This window comes from Coturnix japonica, chromosome Z, assembly GCF_054131305.1.
Source record: "Coturnix japonica strain WE chromosome Z, WE-NBRP24, whole genome shotgun sequence".
Taxonomy (NCBI): domain Eukaryota; kingdom Metazoa; phylum Chordata; class Aves; order Galliformes; family Phasianidae; genus Coturnix; species Coturnix japonica.
The window spans coordinates 73,034,026-73,054,230 of NC_140702.1; the positions used below are offsets into that span (position 1 = coordinate 73,034,026).

At 42.4% G+C, this 20,205-nt stretch overlaps 2 protein-coding genes across 4 annotated transcripts in view; both read right to left on the bottom strand.

Annotated features, from left to right (window-relative positions):
• Positions 1-1,783: 1,783 nt before the first annotated feature.
• On the bottom strand, positions 1,784-4,709 carry LOC146754193 (uncharacterized). The gene is made up of 4 exons (XM_085528219.1): positions 4,465-4,709; positions 3,625-3,680; positions 3,175-3,271; positions 1,784-2,344 (listed from the first exon to the last, which is right to left on the bottom strand). The coding sequence occupies exons 1-4, from the start codon at positions 4,494-4,496 to the stop codon at positions 2,104-2,106; spliced, it is 426 nt and encodes a 141-aa protein (XP_085384345.1). The 5' UTR covers positions 4,497-4,709; the 3' UTR covers positions 1,784-2,103.
• A 2,908-nt stretch (positions 4,710-7,617) lies between these two features.
• SKOR2 (SKI family transcriptional corepressor 2) overlaps positions 7,618-20,205 on the bottom strand; it is a 24,607-nt gene continuing 12,019 nt past the window's right edge. For 2 of the 3 annotated variants that reach the window (XM_032441433.2, XM_015848236.3), the window contains 5 exons: positions 16,451-16,516; positions 15,952-16,050; positions 12,444-12,511; positions 8,904-8,968; positions 7,618-8,423 (listed from right to left, as the gene is read on the bottom strand). In XM_032441433.2, coding sequence (XP_032297324.2) covers positions 8,906-8,968; positions 12,444-12,511; positions 15,952-16,050; positions 16,451-16,516 — 296 coding nt within the window. In that variant the 3' untranslated portion in view covers positions 7,618-8,423; positions 8,904-8,905. The remainder of the gene's footprint in view (positions 8,424-8,903; positions 8,969-12,443; positions 12,512-15,951; positions 16,051-16,450; positions 16,517-20,205) is intronic. The other variant, XM_085528207.1, reaches the window with a different exon arrangement.

Genomic DNA, 20,205 nt, shown 5'->3' on the forward strand with positions numbered 1-20,205 from the left:
CTGGATACAAATGTGGAAGCTGCTGAGGCTGGAACACCTCTGCTGTTAATGAAGGTTGAGGGAGTTGGGCTTATTCTGCCTGGAGAAGGCTCCAGGAAGACCTCACTGCAGCCATCAGTATTTAAAGGGAGCTTAACAGACTGGCTTTACACACACAGATACTGAGCTGAGTGAAGAACTAGTGTTTTAGAATTAAAATACCAAAAAACAAACAAACTAAGAAAAATCCTGAGTTTTTTAAAAGAAGCATACAAGTTACGCCTTAGTGTTTTTCCCCATAATTAAGATGTATTTCCAAAGAGCAGCTGCTGTAAAGCTTACATAAACTTGACATGATTTTCCTCTTTCTAAAATCCATCATGGCAATTCTGCAACCACACGAGTCTTAGATCTGAACCATCGCACTGCGTGGTGGAGGGAGAAACCAGACAAAGCTGCTGCATTAGGAGGAAAGCGGTTCTTTTCCTCATTAAGGTGTTGTGTTTCATTGCAGTAAATTCCTCCGATGTCATCTGCAGAGTGCAGTCCATCACCATAAAGGAGAGTTCAAAACCACCCTACAGATGCCAAAGGATTACAGCTGAGGCTGGGGAAGTATTGAGAAGACCTTGCTGTTTTTCATTCTTTTACATTTTGCATTGGTTTATTGTTCAATATCATCAAACAAAGCACATTTCCTGGGGTTAAACCATCCTCATCTCCTCCACCGAGACCAAAGCTTGTAGCATGCACCCTGTCAGGATTATGTTGCTTTATTCCTGGTGAGCAAAGGACAAAAGTTAAACAAATACAAAATTCAAAACCCACACAGCCATTTATTGGTGCTGTTTCCTAAGTTTATTGTGCTTGGCTCCCTAAACATAACAGTCTCTAATTGCTATTTGTTGTCTGGTGCATACACACACATTATCCTGTATTATTATCACCAGTATCACAGTCCTGGTCCTCATGCATTGGAATTCCACACTGGAGATAAGAAAGGGAATTCTGCCATAACCCTAAGAGATATAAAATGTTATTCTCTGAAAGAGCAGCAATGCAGTGACACAGCTGACCAAGGGGGTGGTGGAGTCCCCATCCCTGGAGGTGTTTAAGAACCATGGATATGTGGCACTTGGGGACATGGTGAGTGAGCATGGAGGGGATGGGTTGGAGTTGGGCCTGGGGACCTTAGAGGTCTTCCAACCTTCATGATTCTGTGATCCCATGATTCTATGAACCGCCTGGTTAAATTGCTCAAATTGTCACTTTGATGATTGAAGAAGGAATGAATGAATGACTCCAAATCCCTTTTGGAGGAACACGTATCAGTCAGAGGACTTTCCTCCTGCTTCCTCTGGAAAACAATGCTGGAGATAGGCCAAAAAACTTGATAAGATAAACGGAAAATTAGATCCCTTGAAGTCAGGAGCCAGCGAACTGATCAACCACCATCTCAGGCTGGTTTGTTCCTTGTACCTGAGTGGGGAGAACAAGCTCATTCTTCAACAAGCTGATGTCACACCAGAGGCAGAGGTCACTGGTGCTGCAGCTCTTAGCTTAAAGATTAATAGATAGTATCTTCCTTCAGACTGTAAAGGTGGGCAGATCAAAAAAGGACGTCACACACCTGGTGACTTGCAGACTGCAGTGTGTCCAGTGGTTGTTAGCACAGCCACAGTCACATAGCTTGTTGGAAACCATGAGTAGAAGGCCGTGATTTGTGTGTGAATCAGAGGGAATCACCCTAATTACCTGAATGAAAATCACCTGAAATTTCCCTGTGTTTTGTTTTTTGTTTTTTCCTCATGACTCATTCAACAGAAAGAGATCATATGTCCATCCAGGAGATAATATGGAGAAAAGTAAATCTGCGGTAGAATTCTAATACATCACCCCACAAAGATAAGGTGAGCGAATACACACTTTTTCTCCACTTCTACAAATAACAATAATAATAATAACAAAATCCCCAGTTTCCTCTTTTTTCTAATACTGGTGTAGTACAGGTCAGCAACCTGAAGTCATGGTGGAGGAGATGTAGGACACACCAGGCCATTGCTTGCCAACATGCACCCCAGTGCACGTTTATCTTCAGAATAAAGCAGCTGACAGGAGGAGCCATCACTGCTCCAGCGGTGAATTCGGGGCTGTGATCGGGACAGCAGAGAAGAACGAGAGCTCAGAAATGGAAATTGTTTCTTCTGTACCTTCGGTGGACCTGCTGGAAACATAACTCAGACACACCGGGCCAGTCAGATTCAGCGTTGAGATCTTATCAGAGCAGCTGTTGGTCACTGCGGTGTTTTCCAGGACTGTGGAAGGTGCACTGAGGTCTTTGGAAGAGTAACGTGGAGTGCAGCGGCTGTGAGATGGAAACGGAACAAAGCTGATCAGTGAGGATCGTCACATCATCGTGGGGAGACGTGTGTAGTTTGAACCCAGTCCAGACTGAGTAAACTCTTGGAAAGGGCTGACAATAGCAGGACTAGGGGAAATGGTTTTAAGTTAAAAGAGGGAAGATTTAGGTTGAATGTTAGGGGGAAGTTCTTTACTAGAAGAGTGGTTAGGCCCTGGAACAGGCTGCCCAGGGAGGTTGTGGATGCCCCGTCCTTGGAGGTGTTCAAGGCCAGGTTGGACGGGGCCCTGGGCAACCTGATCTAGTAAAGGTGTATGTTTGGTGGCCCTGCCAGGCAGGGGGGTTGGAACTACATGATCCTTGAGGTCCCTTCCAACCCGGGTCATTCTGTGATTCTGTGATTCAGATTATAAGAGGGTGTAACTAAAAGCAATGTGGTGCTGGTGATGAGGTGTCCTTTTCCCTTTCCCTCATACCTTATTCTCCTTTATACACAAAACACGTTTTCTGACCCCACCTCACTCCTCTATGGTGTTCAAACTGAAGCTCAAATAAACATTTGTCAGATCTGGAATATTAATCTCAATTTAAAATGAATCTAAGGAGTTAATCGGTCCTCTCTATAATCATAGAATAGAATCATAGAATCCTTAGAGTTGGAAGTAACCTCTGAGGGCCATCTAGTCCAACTCCCCTGCACTGCACAGGGATACCATAGCTAGGTCAGGTTGCCCAGGGCTTGATCCTGAATGTCTCCAGAGATGGGACTTCCAACCTTAATGACTCTATGATCACTGCCCACATTTCTTTGGTGTACCCAGGTCCACAGCACTCACCTCTGGAGAATTCTCACTGTGATACTGATCACAAAGAGCAGCAGCAGGCCTCCTCCGAGAGACAACATGATGATTTCATAAATAATGGACGACGAACCTTGAAGAGCAGATGGAAACCACAGGTGAGATTTGTCAGTGAACCATGGAGATGTGGCAGTTGGGGACGTGGTCGGTGGGCACGGTGGCTTGGATTCCCCCATATGCACCCACCTCCAATGTGACAGCTCTTTTTATTTCCACTGTCCTCCCCTCTCTAAAACTCCAACAGGAATACATTGTTCATTCATTCACTCCTTTCCTTTTGAGCCCACTCACTATTTTGTATCTGATAAATCCTCAGTGTTTGACAGCACTGCTATTACCCCGGGCTTCTCAGGGCTATTACCACACCAACAAACACAGCAAAAGTGATTTTAAATGCTAATAGAAACAAACAGGAAAATAAAGCACCTTCTTCCTTGGACGGGGAAGCGGTTTGAAAACCTTCTTCAGCATCGTGGAGCATCCTGAAAAGACAAGCCAACACTCAGGTCACATCTCAGTGTTCAAAATCAGTGTGTCTGTTTTATATCCCTGAATGACCTCAGGATATTTCACCATCTCTAATGTGAATTATCTTTACAACTTCCTTGTGAGATAGGAGCATTACAATACCATGGTTTTTCAGGCAGGGAATTAAAGCATAGAGGGGCTGAGGGACAAATCCTACAAGCAGAATTTAATCTGGCACTGAAAACCGGAATGTTTCTTTTAAGGCAATAAGAGAAATCAGCAGTGTGGGCCCACATTACTTCCATATTGCGTGTGTGGGGCACAAGCTTCCATTCCATTTTACTCCCTTCCAGTTCCTTTTTCAGGATAGGAACAAAGTGTGCAATCACAGGCTGCATTCCATGACATTCATCTTATTAACGCACCAATAAATTGTCCACCATTGTGATCTCGGGTATCAGAACAGCTTGTTTATAACAACTTACACACTACACTTTCAACTCTACTCTCTTTGCACCAAAAAGCTCGAAGCTGAAGTGGAATCATTATGAAAAATCTGGTGCCAGCTCTGAAATGATGCTCAGAATGAAACCTCGTGTGCCACATGCATCAGAGTTGTACGCAACAACTCCTGCTGGGGAGTCCTCCAGACTCCCACGATACAACCTGACTCACATTGAAAGATGTCCTTAAAGAGCACCTCCATCCCACCCTACAGCTCGAAAATGTTACAGAATAAGACACGGCCATTTAAATTTGGAGCAGGCTGAGAAGGAAAATAACAAAGTTATGGGTTACCTTGTGGGTGCTGGAGATCCTTGCATCGACATCAGGCTGGTGTGACCAGAAGTGAAAGCCAGACTGGTCTGAAGGGTTCCAGGCTAATGGCTCACTTCATTTGCCTCTGCTTTTATTCTTTTATTCCCTCCGTATATGTATATATCTATTAGGGTGGAATAATCTCCTCCTTTCACGGGCAGTTAATAAAGTGTGGAGGTGGATCAAAGAGAGCCTTTACTCGCTGTTCTCCTCTGAAGCAATTCCTTGCTTGCAGAGCGGTTGACGCAGCTGGACTCCACCTACAGCCTCCAGAGCTTTCTCCAAGCGCTGGTCTCCTTCCAGCAGCCACATGTGCACCCTCTCCTGCAACAGAGCTGCCTCTGTTTGCATCTGTCTCTGCAGAAATGTGCCACATCCAGGACCTTTGGGTCATTCCAGCAAGACTTGTGGAGGTCCCTCCCTGGCCTGAAGGCTCCTGGCCATGGGGCAGCTATGGGAACACAGAAGTCTGAACCCAGATTTTGTTTTTTTTGGTGCTACACAGACCAATCTGTCAGTCTGACATTGAAAGCAACAGTGTTAGAGTCATAGACTCCTAGAATCATTAAGGCTGGGAAAGATCTCAAGGATCACCAAAACCAACCTCAACCCATCCATGCCCAGTAACCATGTCCCTCATTGAGCAGCATCTTCCATGATGACCAAATTCTGAGCTGCTGGAGAAGGACCAAGTTTGAAACATGCTTTATTTTGGTGTTGGCTTTTCCTTAGCTTATTTGTTGCACCATGAGCAAGGTCTTGTGAATCTCACCCTGCAGCACTCGCCTCTTTCTCACACCTCCTCCAGGGATGGTGCTTCACTGCAGATCAGGACCTCCTTTTTCTCTGCACAAAATCCCACTCCTTGCTGCTGGAGGAGCTGAGCTGGCAGCTACACTGAGTTTTCCTTGAAAAAACAAAAAGCATTCCTTTAACTCAAAGCTGTGTGAGCAGAGAGGGAGGGGTGCTGCAGGGTGGAGGCTCCATCTGAACACTGTTGTTTTGGGTTGGCAGGTAAGCAGGGCTTTCAAAACAATGGAGACTGACACGTTTTTCTTTTCCTTTGGCTGCAGAAAGGCAAAGAGCCACAAAACAATCACAGCTCCTCCTGCAAGTATCAGCAGCACCAAAGCAGCCCTTCGCAGCCCTTTAGGTTGGTTGGCAGCGTTTCAGATCTCCACGTTCCAACCCAACGAGCACTTTGAGATAATGACGGAGGCTGTGTGTTTTTCTTTACATGTGAGAAACCATCCAAGGTAAAGATACGCAGCAGAGCTCAGTCCTGCAAGGCTGTGCAGGTCTCCTGGGTGTTACTTAAAACCCTCTGGCCCTGCTAGGAATTCAATGCAGAGACACGATGGACACACAATGTTCTTCCTCACAAACTTTGATTGTGAATAGAACTTCACCATTTGCCTACTACAATCTTTATCTACATTTTTTTTTTCTGATGTAATAGCCTTAAGGGGTGGTTGGACCGGTTGACCTTTGAGGTCTTTTTCAACCTTGGTGTTTCTATGATTTGAAAGTTTTACGTAAAAATTAATGGAAGAAAACATTTGGAGGAAATCTGTGGTCTTGGAGATGCCTTAAGGGCACCTGAGCTTCGTGTTCTGGGTGGGAGGAATTTGTTCCAACACCCATAAAATTAATGCACCAGCAAGCCCTTACCTTTCATCTCTGCATGGCCACCTCCTGTGGGGAAGGCTGTAGATATGGGTTTATTCACCATGCCAGACACTGCTCCCCAGGATGTCCTCAGCTCAACCATCAGGGCCACCATCACAGTATATGGTCTGATTTTTAGCTGTGCCCTGTGGAGCCTGTTGGGCTCAGTGATCCTCCAACTCAGGATATTAAATCTATGATTCTATAACTATCTACAGATCTGAGTTCAATACAAGGCAGCATTAGTTCAGGCACACGCAAATTATCAGCTATGTAAGCCATCCCTTTTCTTTATGGCACCAGCTGGTGGGAAAAAAAAACAAAACACATTGAGGGTTGAGTCTGTAGGGTGCAACTACTTACTGCTACATTGGGAACCTCATCACTTTAACATGTACAACGTTGTCGCAAGAGGAAAGCAAACAAGAGCCAATGGGCGATAAGAAGCTTCATAGGGTGTTTGCTGAAGGAGAGCTGCTTAGGCGGCGGCTGCTCTGTGTTTGCTTTCTAGGGTCAGGATTCTTGAGCTTTATCGGAGTGAGGGATGTGTTTTTAATTCAAGAGGTTTTGCTCACGCTTCACCATTGCTCCTCCTTCACACGTGCATGGATATCTGCGGGTCATTTACCAACAGGACAAGCGGTGCTTCTGTTTTCTATCTGGGACTGTGGCGTAAGTAAGAAGTGAGAGTGCAGAGTTGAAGTTTGAACGTTAAATTAGAGGCGTATTGGTTAAATATCCTTCATTTGCACCAGTCATCTGCAAAACCAACACTTGGAAGCACAACATGAAGGTCTGGGCTCTGCTGAACAGGACAGAGCAGAGGGAAGTAATAAATCTGCTGTAAATCCTTTGTGTCTGCTCCTGGGGTTGAACACATGGTGGGAGACAACAGGCTGCTCCGCTCGCCTGACCACATCCAGGAGCTCTGGCACTCTGAAGCCATTAAGGCAGTAATTTCTTATCGAGCAATGGGATTGCTTTATGTCTGGGCAGAAGTTTTGATCTGTAGCGGTAAGACGTTTTACCACGACGCTACAGAGGAGTTCATTCTTCACAGAAAAGATTGGAAGACGTCACTGTGTCACTCTACGCTACGATCTATATGACATCCTGAGTGCTGAGTGCTGTGCAGATATCTCCCCATCCCACGGAGGACACAGCTGATCAGAAAGAGGCAGAGGAAAGCTGTGGGATTGCTTCTGTTGGAGGAGCAACAACAACTGGTTGGAAGAAAGGCAACCAAAGAGGCTCAATGGCTGCCTATGAAACCATTCTGGCATAGAGGAGGTGGGTTGACACTCAGGATTGACAAGGACTCATCTGGCAGCTGGCTGACACACTGTCAGGCCTGTGGACTGAAGTGCTTCTGAACAGCTTTTCTTGGGGGTAAATTTCCCCATTCTTTGTTTTTTAATTTCCATTGGAACAAGCACAGCATCGAATTACAGAGAAGCTCCACTATTATCTCATAGTTTTCTTTGTTTTATTATAGACTTTTTATCCACATGAATGATAAAGAAACTACAACAGAGTTAAATACCTTTTTTTTTTTCTTTTTCTTTCTTTTTTTTTTTTTTGATAACAGTGATTATATTCTTAATTACACTCAATATTAAATTGTAAAATATTTCCAGAAGAGTACAATCTTAATTCATACAGCAGGCAAAATACCAGAGGAGAAAGGGACCAAGGAGGAGGAGGGGGGGGGGTAATGAGAGTTTCCAGTCTGCTTTTAAAAAGCACTGTGTATGGCTCACGCTTTTTTATCCTTCCATCCCAGTGTGGCTCCGTCTCAAAGCCAGTTTCTTCCCGTAAGACAATCACTATGCAAAAGCAAAAGATGATCTGGAGGATGCTGTCGGTGTCCGTAGCGTTGGAAGGATCGTCGTTTCTCTTCGCTGCTTGTGTGTGTGTGTGATTCATCAAAAGCGTTTCCTCTATTAGGTTTAGTAGTCCTTCTAAAAACACAAAGACTTAAACTTTGGTACCACCAAAAAAGATCCAGGACAGGCATTTTTTTAATTTTTTTTTTTTTTTTCCGTTTCGTTTTGTTTTGTTTTTACTAATGAATGGCTGCTACGTTCTATTTTACATGGTTGTCCATGATGTTTTTGAGGTCACTTGTCCTTGAGTTCGGAGGAACCTGATTTGTTTTACTTGTTCTTTATATCCCCAAGCACTTCCATTTTATCAGTCTTTATACAAGTTAGATTTCAGAACGGCGGGTTTTTATTTACAAGGGAACAGCTGCAAAAGGTCCAGCGCTTCTGGGAATGGAAACGAACGACAGACAACCCACAAGACAAAACAGAGAGAAAATGTTACCATCTCTAAGCTCGAATCTGACGTTTCTTTACTCACAGAATTACAACATTTACTCACATTTCCTGCTCAGCACATTGAGAATCTAAAGTTGCTTCTGAGCAATAGAGTTGTGATTCTCTGCTTTACTGGCTTAGCTTGGCAGTTAAGTAACAACTGATCTTCCAAAAGCACCAGGGCCTACTAAGAGAAATCCCTGTTGCTTGCAGGGATGGTGCATCACCTGCAGCAAAACCAGCACAAGAAATGCACCCATCCTTCACTCTGAACAAACAAACAGCTGGGCACATGGTCAGCGAGCATGGTGGGAATGCACCAATATCACACAGCAAAACAATTCTCTCAGTTCTTTCAATGGCTGCAGAGTAAAACCCCATGGCCAGGCGGGTCAGAATAACACCCCACCCCTTCTTTCACCAGCTTACCTTTAGCTTTTGCTGAGGTGTGCACCCAGCTTTTCTTTCCTGATCAAGCTTGCTGCATAGGGAATCTGCAACGACACAGGAACAAAGCCGCTGTTTTAAGCCGAGGTTTGGCTGACAGCATTTGCAGGCTGGAATCTCTGCGCAGCCAAAATACAGCAGGTTGGGAGTATCAGTCTGCATGTATTTATATCCCCATAATTAGGAAGTTCTTAATAACTATCTCTGCCTCGCACAAACCCGAGGAAAGCCACTGAAGTGGAACAAATAATTAAAGCAAAACAGAGAACATAGGTATATTAGGGGACGCAGTTATATTTAGGAACAATGTGGGATGATGTGTTCATAGACTGCTGGGAATGCAGTATGGGACAGCTCTTTAAAATGCAACAAAACTAAATTGCTCTGAGATTTCCCTGTAGGTGGGGATCCAAATGGCTACGCGTTCACTATTCCTCAATAGCTAATAGCTGCCTTTTGGAAAGAATCATATTGGGATCACAGAATTCATGCACCTCCACTCCCAGTGCTGCTGCAGACCGAGGTGACCTGCTTCTGCCACCAGGAACTCCAGACTATAGTCAGAAATAATGTCAAATGTGTTGAAATCATGAGTTCATTTCCATGACTTCTGAGCTAACAGGATCAGTCCAAATCTGGGAGCAAAGGGAGCCACCAACAAGTGGCTGAGACTATGATGTTTCTACATCCTGCTCACTCCCAACACCACTCTGTATGGCCGTCAGTTATATAGGACATCTCCCAAGCTGTGCTGACCTAGATAACACAATGAGGTACGTTCTGTCAGAAAGGGACTGTTCTCAATCCATTTTTTTTCCTGCTATATTTGGCACACCGTGTGTGTTGGTTTGTCCATGCTCCTGGTAATAAATGGCAGTGGGAGGGGTGGTGGTCAGCAGGGACAGGTTTTCACAAGCTAAATAATGTGCAATGTCATCTGCTTTTCAAGCTGCACGAACATTGTGTGAATCCAGTGGTGTAAAAGGGCAATATTTAGGGCTGTTTGTGACACTGCAGTCCCTTTTTGTACATCCAGAGTGTTCAGATGAAGATAGGATCGATACTGAAAAGGCCACAAAGATGCCTTTGGTAAGAATCCTGGAGGACATCCCCTTCGGCTTCTTGGAAACTGAACTCTGCGTGGGATTATGCACGTAGAACTGATTTCCATCCTCATTTAACTACAGATGATTCCACCAAAATCAAATCAATATCTTAAAGTGCCACTATTTCCCGTTTCCCTTTTCACTTAAAGGGTGATGAGCGTGCAGTGACCAGCATCTCTGCAAACCTGCATAACACTGTGAATATTCCCTGCATGTATCACAAATGCATTCATTGTATGAAGCCTCAACTTTCCATGCACAGCATAAAATAGGAACTGAATCTATTAGAGCTCTTCTTAATTACAGTAGGACTCCAAGGAACATGATCTCATACCTCCAAAGACCTGAGAACGCCACACCAGGGTGGATTTTTCCTTCTTTTAAAGACTTCTTGTAAACCTTTAAAGATTGGGATAGAAGATGGTAAGAAGACAATTTTGCAGGCAGATAGTTCCTGATTTATTTTCTTGTCTGCCTCCACAGAACAGAGCTGGTTCAAAGTCATTCTGAGGGCTGGCAGCCATCAGACATCAGAGGAGTTCTACCTGGATCCAGTTTTGAGGGCTGAGTATTATCACCCCAAAGTTGGCCAGTGGGGAGGAAGCCAAGGCTCTGGAGTGAATATAAAACTCATCTAAACCAGATGAAAGACAAAAGGCTGTCAGAACAGTTTGCATTTCTAACGTGTCTCCAAGACCTACTGCCTTTGTCCCCATGGAAAAGCAGTGGGGTTGATCACAACCCATAGCTGAAGGAAAGCGGGACCTCCAGGTGCTCAGCCATTTGGGTAGATGATGCTTTGAGGCAGGAAGAAGAGAAAAACTCACTCGGTGATTTAAGATCAATTTTCTTGTTAAATATGATGATTTATTGATCGCTTCTTGGCACCTGGCTGAAAGCTTGGCATATGGTTGAAGTGCTTCCTGGCAGCTGCCCCAGGCACCCGGACCAAATCCTTAACAGAAGTGGCCACACAGAGTCCAACACTGTCCACCTACCAAGCCAAGCTGTGTCCAAAGAGGTCAATATCCATTTAAAGGTTGTAACAGAACACTTTCCCAAAGACCTGAGCTTTGTTCCTGGCTTTCAGGAAGCCATAAAATAATTTTTCAAAGTCCGGAGAGGACAAAGCATTAAAATTACAACTCATTGATTAAGCAGTGATGCTCTCAATGAGGAGTGTTAAACCTGTGCCACCTCCTCGTTGCCGTGAGTGCACTGACGACAGAGTGACAGCAGAGGGCACTTGGAGCCCGAGCCATCGCCTCCCATCCAACAGCGCAACTTCCCCTGCACGTGTTTGCAGGAGCGGCAATTCATCACCGTGCTCTGCATTGCAGTTTCACAATGTCAAAAGTCCTTTTGAACAAACGGATGCTCAGGAAGAACTAGTTTAAGTCGTATGGGCAAACAGTGGTGAGAAAAGCGAAAAACAAAACAAAGCCAACCAACAAATCAACTTAAAAATGACTGAGCCAAAATCTGTGGCCACTTAAGCCAGTCATTTTTTTTTTTGTGTCTAATCCTACATGCATTAAAAGTTTCATCTTTTCTCTTTGCATCGCAATGACAAGAAAATTGCACTTGGGCCCCTCTGTGAAAGCGATGCTACAGTGCTCCAAAGCAAAATAACCTACCCCTGTTATAAACAACAGACAAAATATATCAGAATAAATCCTGCTTTTTAATGTATTCTGAACCAAAAGGTTCTGTTTATCCAACCAAGAAGGCCAATGGGATTCCAGTGAAAGTCGCTGCCAGGTACTGGGAGATGAAGGTGAACACAGTAACAACTGTATGTGTTAAAGAGGGGAGACCAACATAAGAAAAAAACCCCTCCAAAATGGTCTGGAGTCGATTTTCTCCATGAAACAACCTCCTTCCGACACCCTCCATCTCTCATTGAAATCTCTGAAGTCAGCAGGAGCTGGGAGCACAGAGCTCTAAAAATAAGGCCGCTCTAAATGCCTCAGAGCACAGTACACACGTTTGACAATCGTGGCCTTCAGCTTTACTTTTATGTCCTAACCCATCAAGTAGAAAATGACAGCATCAGAAAACGACGACCCCTCCCATATATAGCAAGAGGAAAACTGAGCTTCTCAACCAGAGAGCTGAGTCAGACGTGGAGATTTTTTGGCGAGCCTGACTCAGGAAAGCTGTAGTCTCAGTGTTCTGTCTGCACGTTCCATTGTATTGAAAGATGAAGACCCATCTGGTTGTGGTATGAAAGTAAATCTCCAGGTAATTAGGCTCTAAACCGGTTAAGAACTGCATGCTAACATGTTCCTAAGCATAAAGAAATGTGAGCTCTGTAATATTACATCTACGTGGCTTCCAGAGGAAAAACTTGAGGGTGTACTTAAAAAATCAAAGTGATAGTTCATAACAGTTTTAGTAGAAGACATAGACTCACTATTTGTAGCTGCTGCACCATTTCTTCTCTGTAAGCCAGCTCTCGTTTCATCTGATCTTGGAAATTGTCTATTAAGAGAGAGAGAAAAAAAAGAAGAAAAATATAAAAAGAAAAATAGATGCAGTAATTAAAATAGACACCATACCAGAATTTATATAAATCAAATGAAACCAAGCCCAACTGAAGCACAGCAAAGCCTTTCTGAATGATGCACCTAACAAAAACAGCAGATACTGCTGATGAGGAAAAAAGCTTTGGATCCAGCTCTGTCCTCCCCTCGTTTACAGATGTAGACTCCTGTGTTTCTGTTGCTAACTTTCATGCCCACAGTGATGTTCTCAATGGACCAGACTCCGCAGTCATCAGTCAAACTCCTACAAGAACTGGAGATAACAGCAAAAGATGCTTTGCTTTGGTATAAATCTGCTGACGTCAATAGGGACGTCCAGGATGTGAGAACTGAAAGCGTTCAAGGATGCAGGATTTGATTTGTAGTTTACAGCATTGTGCTGACAACTTCGAATGGAGCTCAGATTCCTTAAAGAGTGACGTGGGACTCAGGTAGGAAGAAGACACTGAAAAGCAGATCACACCTTCCCAGTCAGCTGGGTTATGGCACAACCTTTCAGCTCTGGGAGGGTCTTGCTGAAGAGTACTACAAGGCCAAAGAAGCCAGAATGGCTTATTTACAATTAACAGTCAGGTTGGCTGTTGGGCCATGGCTCCAGAATTCATGGAGCCTCAGTTCGGTATCTGCTCTCCAAGCTCTGTGCATGTGTCTTGCCATGCTTCATTTCTTCACCAGTAAATCAGGAATAACAGCTCTGCTTCATCTGCCTGAAGCATAGGGAGCATGAATAGGTTAAATGACGGTGGGATACTTTGATAGGGCAGTAACGGGAGTCACAAAAATACTGAAATTTCAATGGACGGATTTGATCCCAGGTGAGAAATATGGCTCCTATCAACGCTCCATGTGCTGCCATGGGCCTGGAAACACGCTCATTCCCTGCAGAGCCCCACAAGCTCACTACATTCTCAAACCCAAAAGCAGACAGAGAACACATCACAGTGGAGAGGCAGGAGTTGCCTTGTTTGAGGGAAAGGAGATGCATTCCCATCAGGTGTTGGCAAAGGGAAGGGCTGTAGGAAACTAGAAGGGGGCAGAACTCTTTTGTCTTTCACACAGTAATTTGGTCCTGTCTGAAGAGAAAGCAAAGGATGTTGTTTAAGAGACATGGAGGCAGTGTAGGATGGTGAGAAAATTCCAGGGAAACAAGTGGAGAGGAAATCTGTCTAGCTGAAACCAGCAGGAGTCTGGTATGGCTACACTGAGAAGAATGCAATGACATCTTAAGGAATTCCGTCAGATTTCTTTCTTTGCTTTTCTGTTTTCTTTTCTGTTTGTTTTGCTTTTTTCAGCCTGTTTTTTTTTCCTCTCCAACTTGAAAAGAAAAGCAATACAAGCCAGTCTGCAGTCCCTCTCTTGCTTACTGAAATAGCCATGTGGGGCAAAAGGTGATGGTCTGCTGTCACTGTGCTAGCTATGCTCAATGTCCTCTTCCAGTTTCATTTCAATAGGAGCAGGCCACACAAAGAAATGCTCTTCATCTGCTCTCCTCCCTGAACAAACAGCTCAGAAACCCTGCTCAGTCCTGCACTGCAAACTCACTGTGCAAATGGGGTTAATGGTGGGGATAACGCTTTTCTTTTTTCTTCCTGCTGCATTTATCTGAGACTAAACGCCTACAGACAAAGCCATGAGCAATGCCCAGGAGAAAAGAGATGAATATTTAAAGAGTTTTCTTAACACAAACTTAAATACTTTAACTATCCAGGCTAAGTCTCCGCTGTTTTACTACCACGTCGTTAAATGCTGCCGGACAAAACGTGAGCCGGTCCACACCGGAGGTAAAAGCGATGCAGGATTCTGCCTTCAGCACCTTCGGCGTGGACAGACCTTCAATCTCCGCGGTCGCTCGGCCCAGCTGATACCGTGAGCCGAACCGGGATGCAAACCTGCTCTACTCTTCCTCCTACAGCCCCCGTGTCTCCAAGCCACGAGAAGTCCATCGGTACGACTTTAACTGCGCCTTCCTTAGTTGGTTTTCAGACGCTTCTCTCCTTTATTTGGGTTTTCTATGATTTCTCTCTCTATCTCTTTCCTATCCAGCAGCATCACAGGCAGTTAGAAACCAGGGAAACCTGCAAGACAAATAGCTTCTAACACCTGACCTGAAGCAGCAGCCCCATCTCTTTCAGTGCACCACACACTGCTCTAGAGGACAAACCGCACTTATCTCAGATTTTACACTTACTTGCTTGACAAAGACCCATTTTCTTGTTTTATTATATGTGGAGGAGGGTTTTTTTGGTAAATCTAAATCTGTAAATAGGTTTTACGGTCAGTTACATATATTGTTTATAGCACATTATCTGTTTTCTATTTTAATCCTGAAGAAAATTGACCACTGCTTTGTGGTATGTTGAAACCACATATTTTTCAAGCCGGCATACGCAGTCGCCACTTCCTTGGTCGGCCGTATGTGTTCTTTTCTTTTATTTGAATTGTATTTCATGTGGTTTAATTGCAGTGTTTATTTACATGGCAATGGCAGAGCATTAATTTTACTGTAGAAGAACAAAAGGATAAATGAGTGACCCGAATGGCAAAACTCCAAGATGCCATTTTACCAATACCACACATCAAGCGTTTTGATCTATACAAATTATTTGAAAATTACCTCACTCTCAAACCCACGTAATGACTGAATTTATACTGAAGGATGAGGTTATCTCCTTTCATTAATATCTATACCACTCCAGGCTCTTCTTTATTTATGAAGCTTTCGAGATTTGAGCTAAAGATGGAGTCATTCCCAGAGACCTGCCTCGCACTTCCTCACTTCTCTGAATTTACCTTATCTACAGAAAGCAGGGGAAAAAAAGGTATTTTCTTTAAATAACAGGGAATCACAATCTCTATTCCCACCTTATCTTGTGATCCAAACATTCCTCATCTTGCAGCAGAGGTGTTTGTTGAACTGGGGTACTGGCAATGCTGGGTTTTGTCCCTGGAGTGCTTAAGAAGCCATTCAGAGCTCTAACAGTACGCAGAGCTTCTGAACTCTTCACGAAGCCCCAGTAAACCAACCTGAGGTCTGGTCAGATATGGTTGGATATATGCAAACTTGTGCACAAATGCATGTTTTCCCCATCTTTATGTCTTTTACTATTTCCTTGTGCCTGCAGTTCAACTTCTTGTTAATTTAATGAAAAAAAAACTCTTCTAATTGTCCATTTCATTTTAAAGTGCACACCAAAAGGGACATCTAGATTTTTCCTACAAAAGACCGATGCTGGCAGTCTTGAAAAGCCTGAAGAGCCACAATGGAAGAGCCATCAACCTTAAAATCCTGGCGATACAACTGAGAACACGCCTCTCCTTTTTTCACTATTCAACAACTCTCAATAAAAAAAAAGCCAGAACCACAGATATGTGTCTTACTGAATACTGGGAAAGATGCGTTTCCTTTCAACACCTGGAACTCCTGCTCCAGCCTCCTCCGTAAGTCGATCTGCTCAAACAAAACCTTCTGGAGTTCCTCTAAGAGAAAGAAAAGCTGTTTTACTAATCTGTGGAAATAATTCGTGAGAGAACAGTCATGGAGCAATTCATTACGATAAGACAAAATATTTTAGCAGTTAAAAAAAAAAAAGGGGGGGGGGGGAGAAAGTGTTGCATAGACCTACGATAGATTTTGTGCAGAAAGCCATGAATATAAATCAATGTAATATATTATTTTAAAGTATTATATTACAGTGTCATGTATTGATTGATATATATGCATTAATCTCAATTATATCCACCCAAAGGTCCATATATTATTCATATGTTACTTGACAAGCTTAAAATATGGTGCAGAACAAAAATGCCCCCTATTATCCTCATATTCTATTAAAACAAAAAGCAGTTTTATAACGGAAGAGACCCTGATTCATTTTACCTTTCCCCATGTTTTCTACGTCCTTCTTCAGTGAATGAGGTGAGTTGGTTTCTTGTGTGTGTTCACCTTAAAGAAAAACAGAGGAAAAAAGTTATTGATTTACCAGTCTCACTTTTGATCAGAATTTTCTTTGCTGTGCAGCTGCTTCAGAGAACATGGAGAAAAGATAAAATTAAATAAGAAAAATAAAAAGATTAAGTAAGATGAAGGTTTCTTTACAACACACAGATGTCATTTACAAACCCTACCTGAGTCCAAAGATACTTTTCCCGATACAGGTTTCTAAGGTTTAAGGCTTTATTTTAATGGTCCTCTGAAAATTATTATTATTATTATTATTTTGCTGTGGTTTCTATGAACAAGGTTTTGAAAGAAGCCAGGAAACGGGTTTTTAAATGACAAAATACCACTCTGGCTGGAATTAATGGGAGATTTTCTATTACTTAAAGTTGAAGTATAAAAGGACTCTCAGTAATTAAGAAAATATTTGGTAAGGAGGCAGTTATTGAGCTAATTGGACTAATTCTTGGTTTTTGTCCAGCCACTAAGTGCACATCATTAACTACTGACGAATAACCACAAGGAAGACATTTGTAAATCTGCTCATTTATTTATGTATTTGAAAGAGTTCTGGAGAAAATATCTTGGGCTGGGGGAAAAATGAGAAGCTCTAGCACTGAGCACAACAGGTAACACAGCAGCTACTCAAAAGCTCACAGTCACAGAGCATCGATAGCAGGGCAACACAGTGAGCTAATTGTGAATTGGAAAGTCTTGTTTTCTATGCAATCGGGGCTATTATTGCAAAACATTTATTTCTGATTTTAAAAACTCATGCGCTCTTATGCCCAGTAAACCTTGAGGTCAAAATGTATGGAACATATCCGATAGCTGTGCACTTCAGCATCTGCTCTCTCTTCTTATTTCTTTATTTAAAATAAAAATGAACTCATTTGGGCGTACACTTTTACACAATTGATACCTGCTGCCAGTAGTGCCATTTAAATCTGTTTACATAGCACAATTATGTAAAACATCATTTACGTGTGGCATTTTCTGCAGGTGAGCCGTCCCTCAAATTAAAAGAAGCAAATGAAACAAAAAGAAAACTATACATCAGTCTTTAAGCTGTGCTTTTAAGTGTTCCGATGATGGAAAATGATTTATTATTTTATTGTTTTTTTAAATTTAACATAATGAGGTCTTAAGCAGGATTGCTAATATACATATATTTTGTTAGATAAGTATAAAACAAATGACAACACACTATCAAAAAGAATAAATTTAAGTCCAGGAAGGGCTCTCATTTAATTGTAAATACCAACCATTCTTGCCTCCCAAATAAGTAAAGAACAGGGTGGGAAAAGTGAAGGTATTTAAACGCAGATCCTAGCGTCTGCATTTTAAAGAACCAACCTCCTTCTTAAACTGCTTTCTCCTGTTCATAAAAGGGCCTCGACATTATTATTGTTAATGGCAATAATAACAACAATCGGATGAGTTTCACCTTCCCAGTCCCCCTCAAAATGATAATCAGGAGTCTGCTCTTCTGTTTTTCCATACTTCCCAGAGGCCTCATCAAGTGCTGTGTACTGTTATACCTTAATTGAAAGGGAGGAGGTATTGAATATTTAACCAGCTTCCTTTCTCTTAAATGTTAATTAAAAGCTAAATAGGTGTTTAAAAACAAACAAACAGAAAGCCCAACGAATTTTAATCAGTCTACAAAAAAATCACTTCCCCTCCTAATAGCTCCACCAGAATTCTCTTGGGCCTTCTCTGTGCGCAAAGTTGTGTTCAGCAGCATGGAAAACAAAAGCTGTGCAGACCCAGAGATGTATTGGGCATCTGAGTTTGCTTTCAGAGAGGTTTGGTTTCAATTTAGTCAAAAAATCTAAGTGTACCTCAAGTCTGCTGTATAAGGGCAGAAAGAGATAAAGTGTCCAAAGCCACTTTCGTACCTTTGCTCTTTTTGATTAGCGCAGGATTTTTTTATCTGCAGTAAAAATGGATTATATTTTGAGGTTACAGAAAGGACATTTAATCTGGAATGTGAATACCCATCCATCGCACACTGGATATCAGGAATAATTCCTTTTTAGAAGAATAGTCCCTGTCCCTGAATGTGTCCAAGAACCATGGAGTTGTGGCACTTGGGGCCGTGATCGGTCAGCATGGTGGGAGTAGGGTGGGAGTGGGCTGAGATAGAGCTTGGGGATCATGGAGGTATTTTCCAACCTTAATGATTCTGTGATTCTATGATCCATGGAGGAAAAAAACAATGATGCAGCACCGACGGTCTACCAGGACCACAATGTGCTCCGCTATTTTTTGCTGGAGAGAACATGTTATTCAGACACAAAGACCACGGTAATGACAGTGCTGGTATCTTCTGTGTCCAAATATATATTCATTCAAAACCTATGGGCAGATGCAAAACAGCGGACCTGGAGAGCTCCAAAGGCTCCATCTGTATTTACAATTAATGACTTGCTGTAAGTCATGCACAGTTTGCTCCTTTCTCCTGGATAAATCCTTCCAAAACACTCTCTTACTGAAAATATTCATGCGTCTTGAATATATACGCCACATTCTGGGGATAAATAATCAATAGGCTAAGCAAGACTTTGGGAAGTGTGCCTATTTTAGAAAATGCAGTAAGTATATTCAAGCGTTTTTCTGTACTGGGGCTGATAAAAACATCTTGCAAAATCCAGAGCTTCAAATGTTAATTTGCCCTCCAAGTGCCTTAAGTTTAAAACAAACTGGTCCTACTTTTTGCACAGATAAAGCCTAGTTTATAACCTCAATTTTAAGTTCAAAAATGGACATCTGACTTAAAAAAAAATCTGCACTGAAGTACTTATAGACTTCATGATGAAAATATGGTTTTGGGATTTCTAACTAAACATTTAAAAACCATACTTTGCTTCCAAAGCATGCAATGTTTTATACAACAAATCCATTGCTTTTGGGCTGAGCTTTAGGATATTTCTGGGAAGTATTTCATAGCTTTATTCTGGAAGCATGAGAGCTGGATAATTACTAATCTGGGGGTTGTTTAAAATGGAGGGTAAGATTCCAGAAGATGAGTCTTGAAAACAAACAAACAAAAAAACACGGAGAAACCGTATCACCAAACACCGAGGCATGCAAAAAATGAAGAATTTAAATAACATTCAGCCTCTTATAATAACCCAAGGAGATCTCCCGAACGCTTCATTAATGACAGAAAATAGACAGGAATAGGAAATGAGGACTCAACCCTGCTGCCCATCTCCAGTTTTCCGTCGTGCACATCCATGTACTCACAAACTTAGCTATTAATTTGCAGTACTGGGTCCCACATTCGAACATTCACCTTCATTCTAACTTTCAATTTCTTTGCTTATAAATAAACATAAGCAAAAATAAATAAGTAAAATAAATAAAACAAATAAATAAATAAGTAGATTCTATGTCATTAACTTCTGGATCCAGTGCTTAACCACTTAATTCTATAAAGACCATCCAGTTATTCATATGTAAGATGCACCACGCTGTTTCCAACCCTCTACAAGATACCGTAAATCTACAGTAATTGCACCAATATTTCCAGAGTTAATCTGGATGTATATTTATGAGTAAATGAAGTAAGGATGTGGCTCACTGCTTCTAGTTGGAATTTTCCCTGAAATACCTGCCAAACAATTATTTTGGTATTGGGAAAAAAAAACAAAAAAAACACTAAAATCACCAACTATCAGAGCACACAT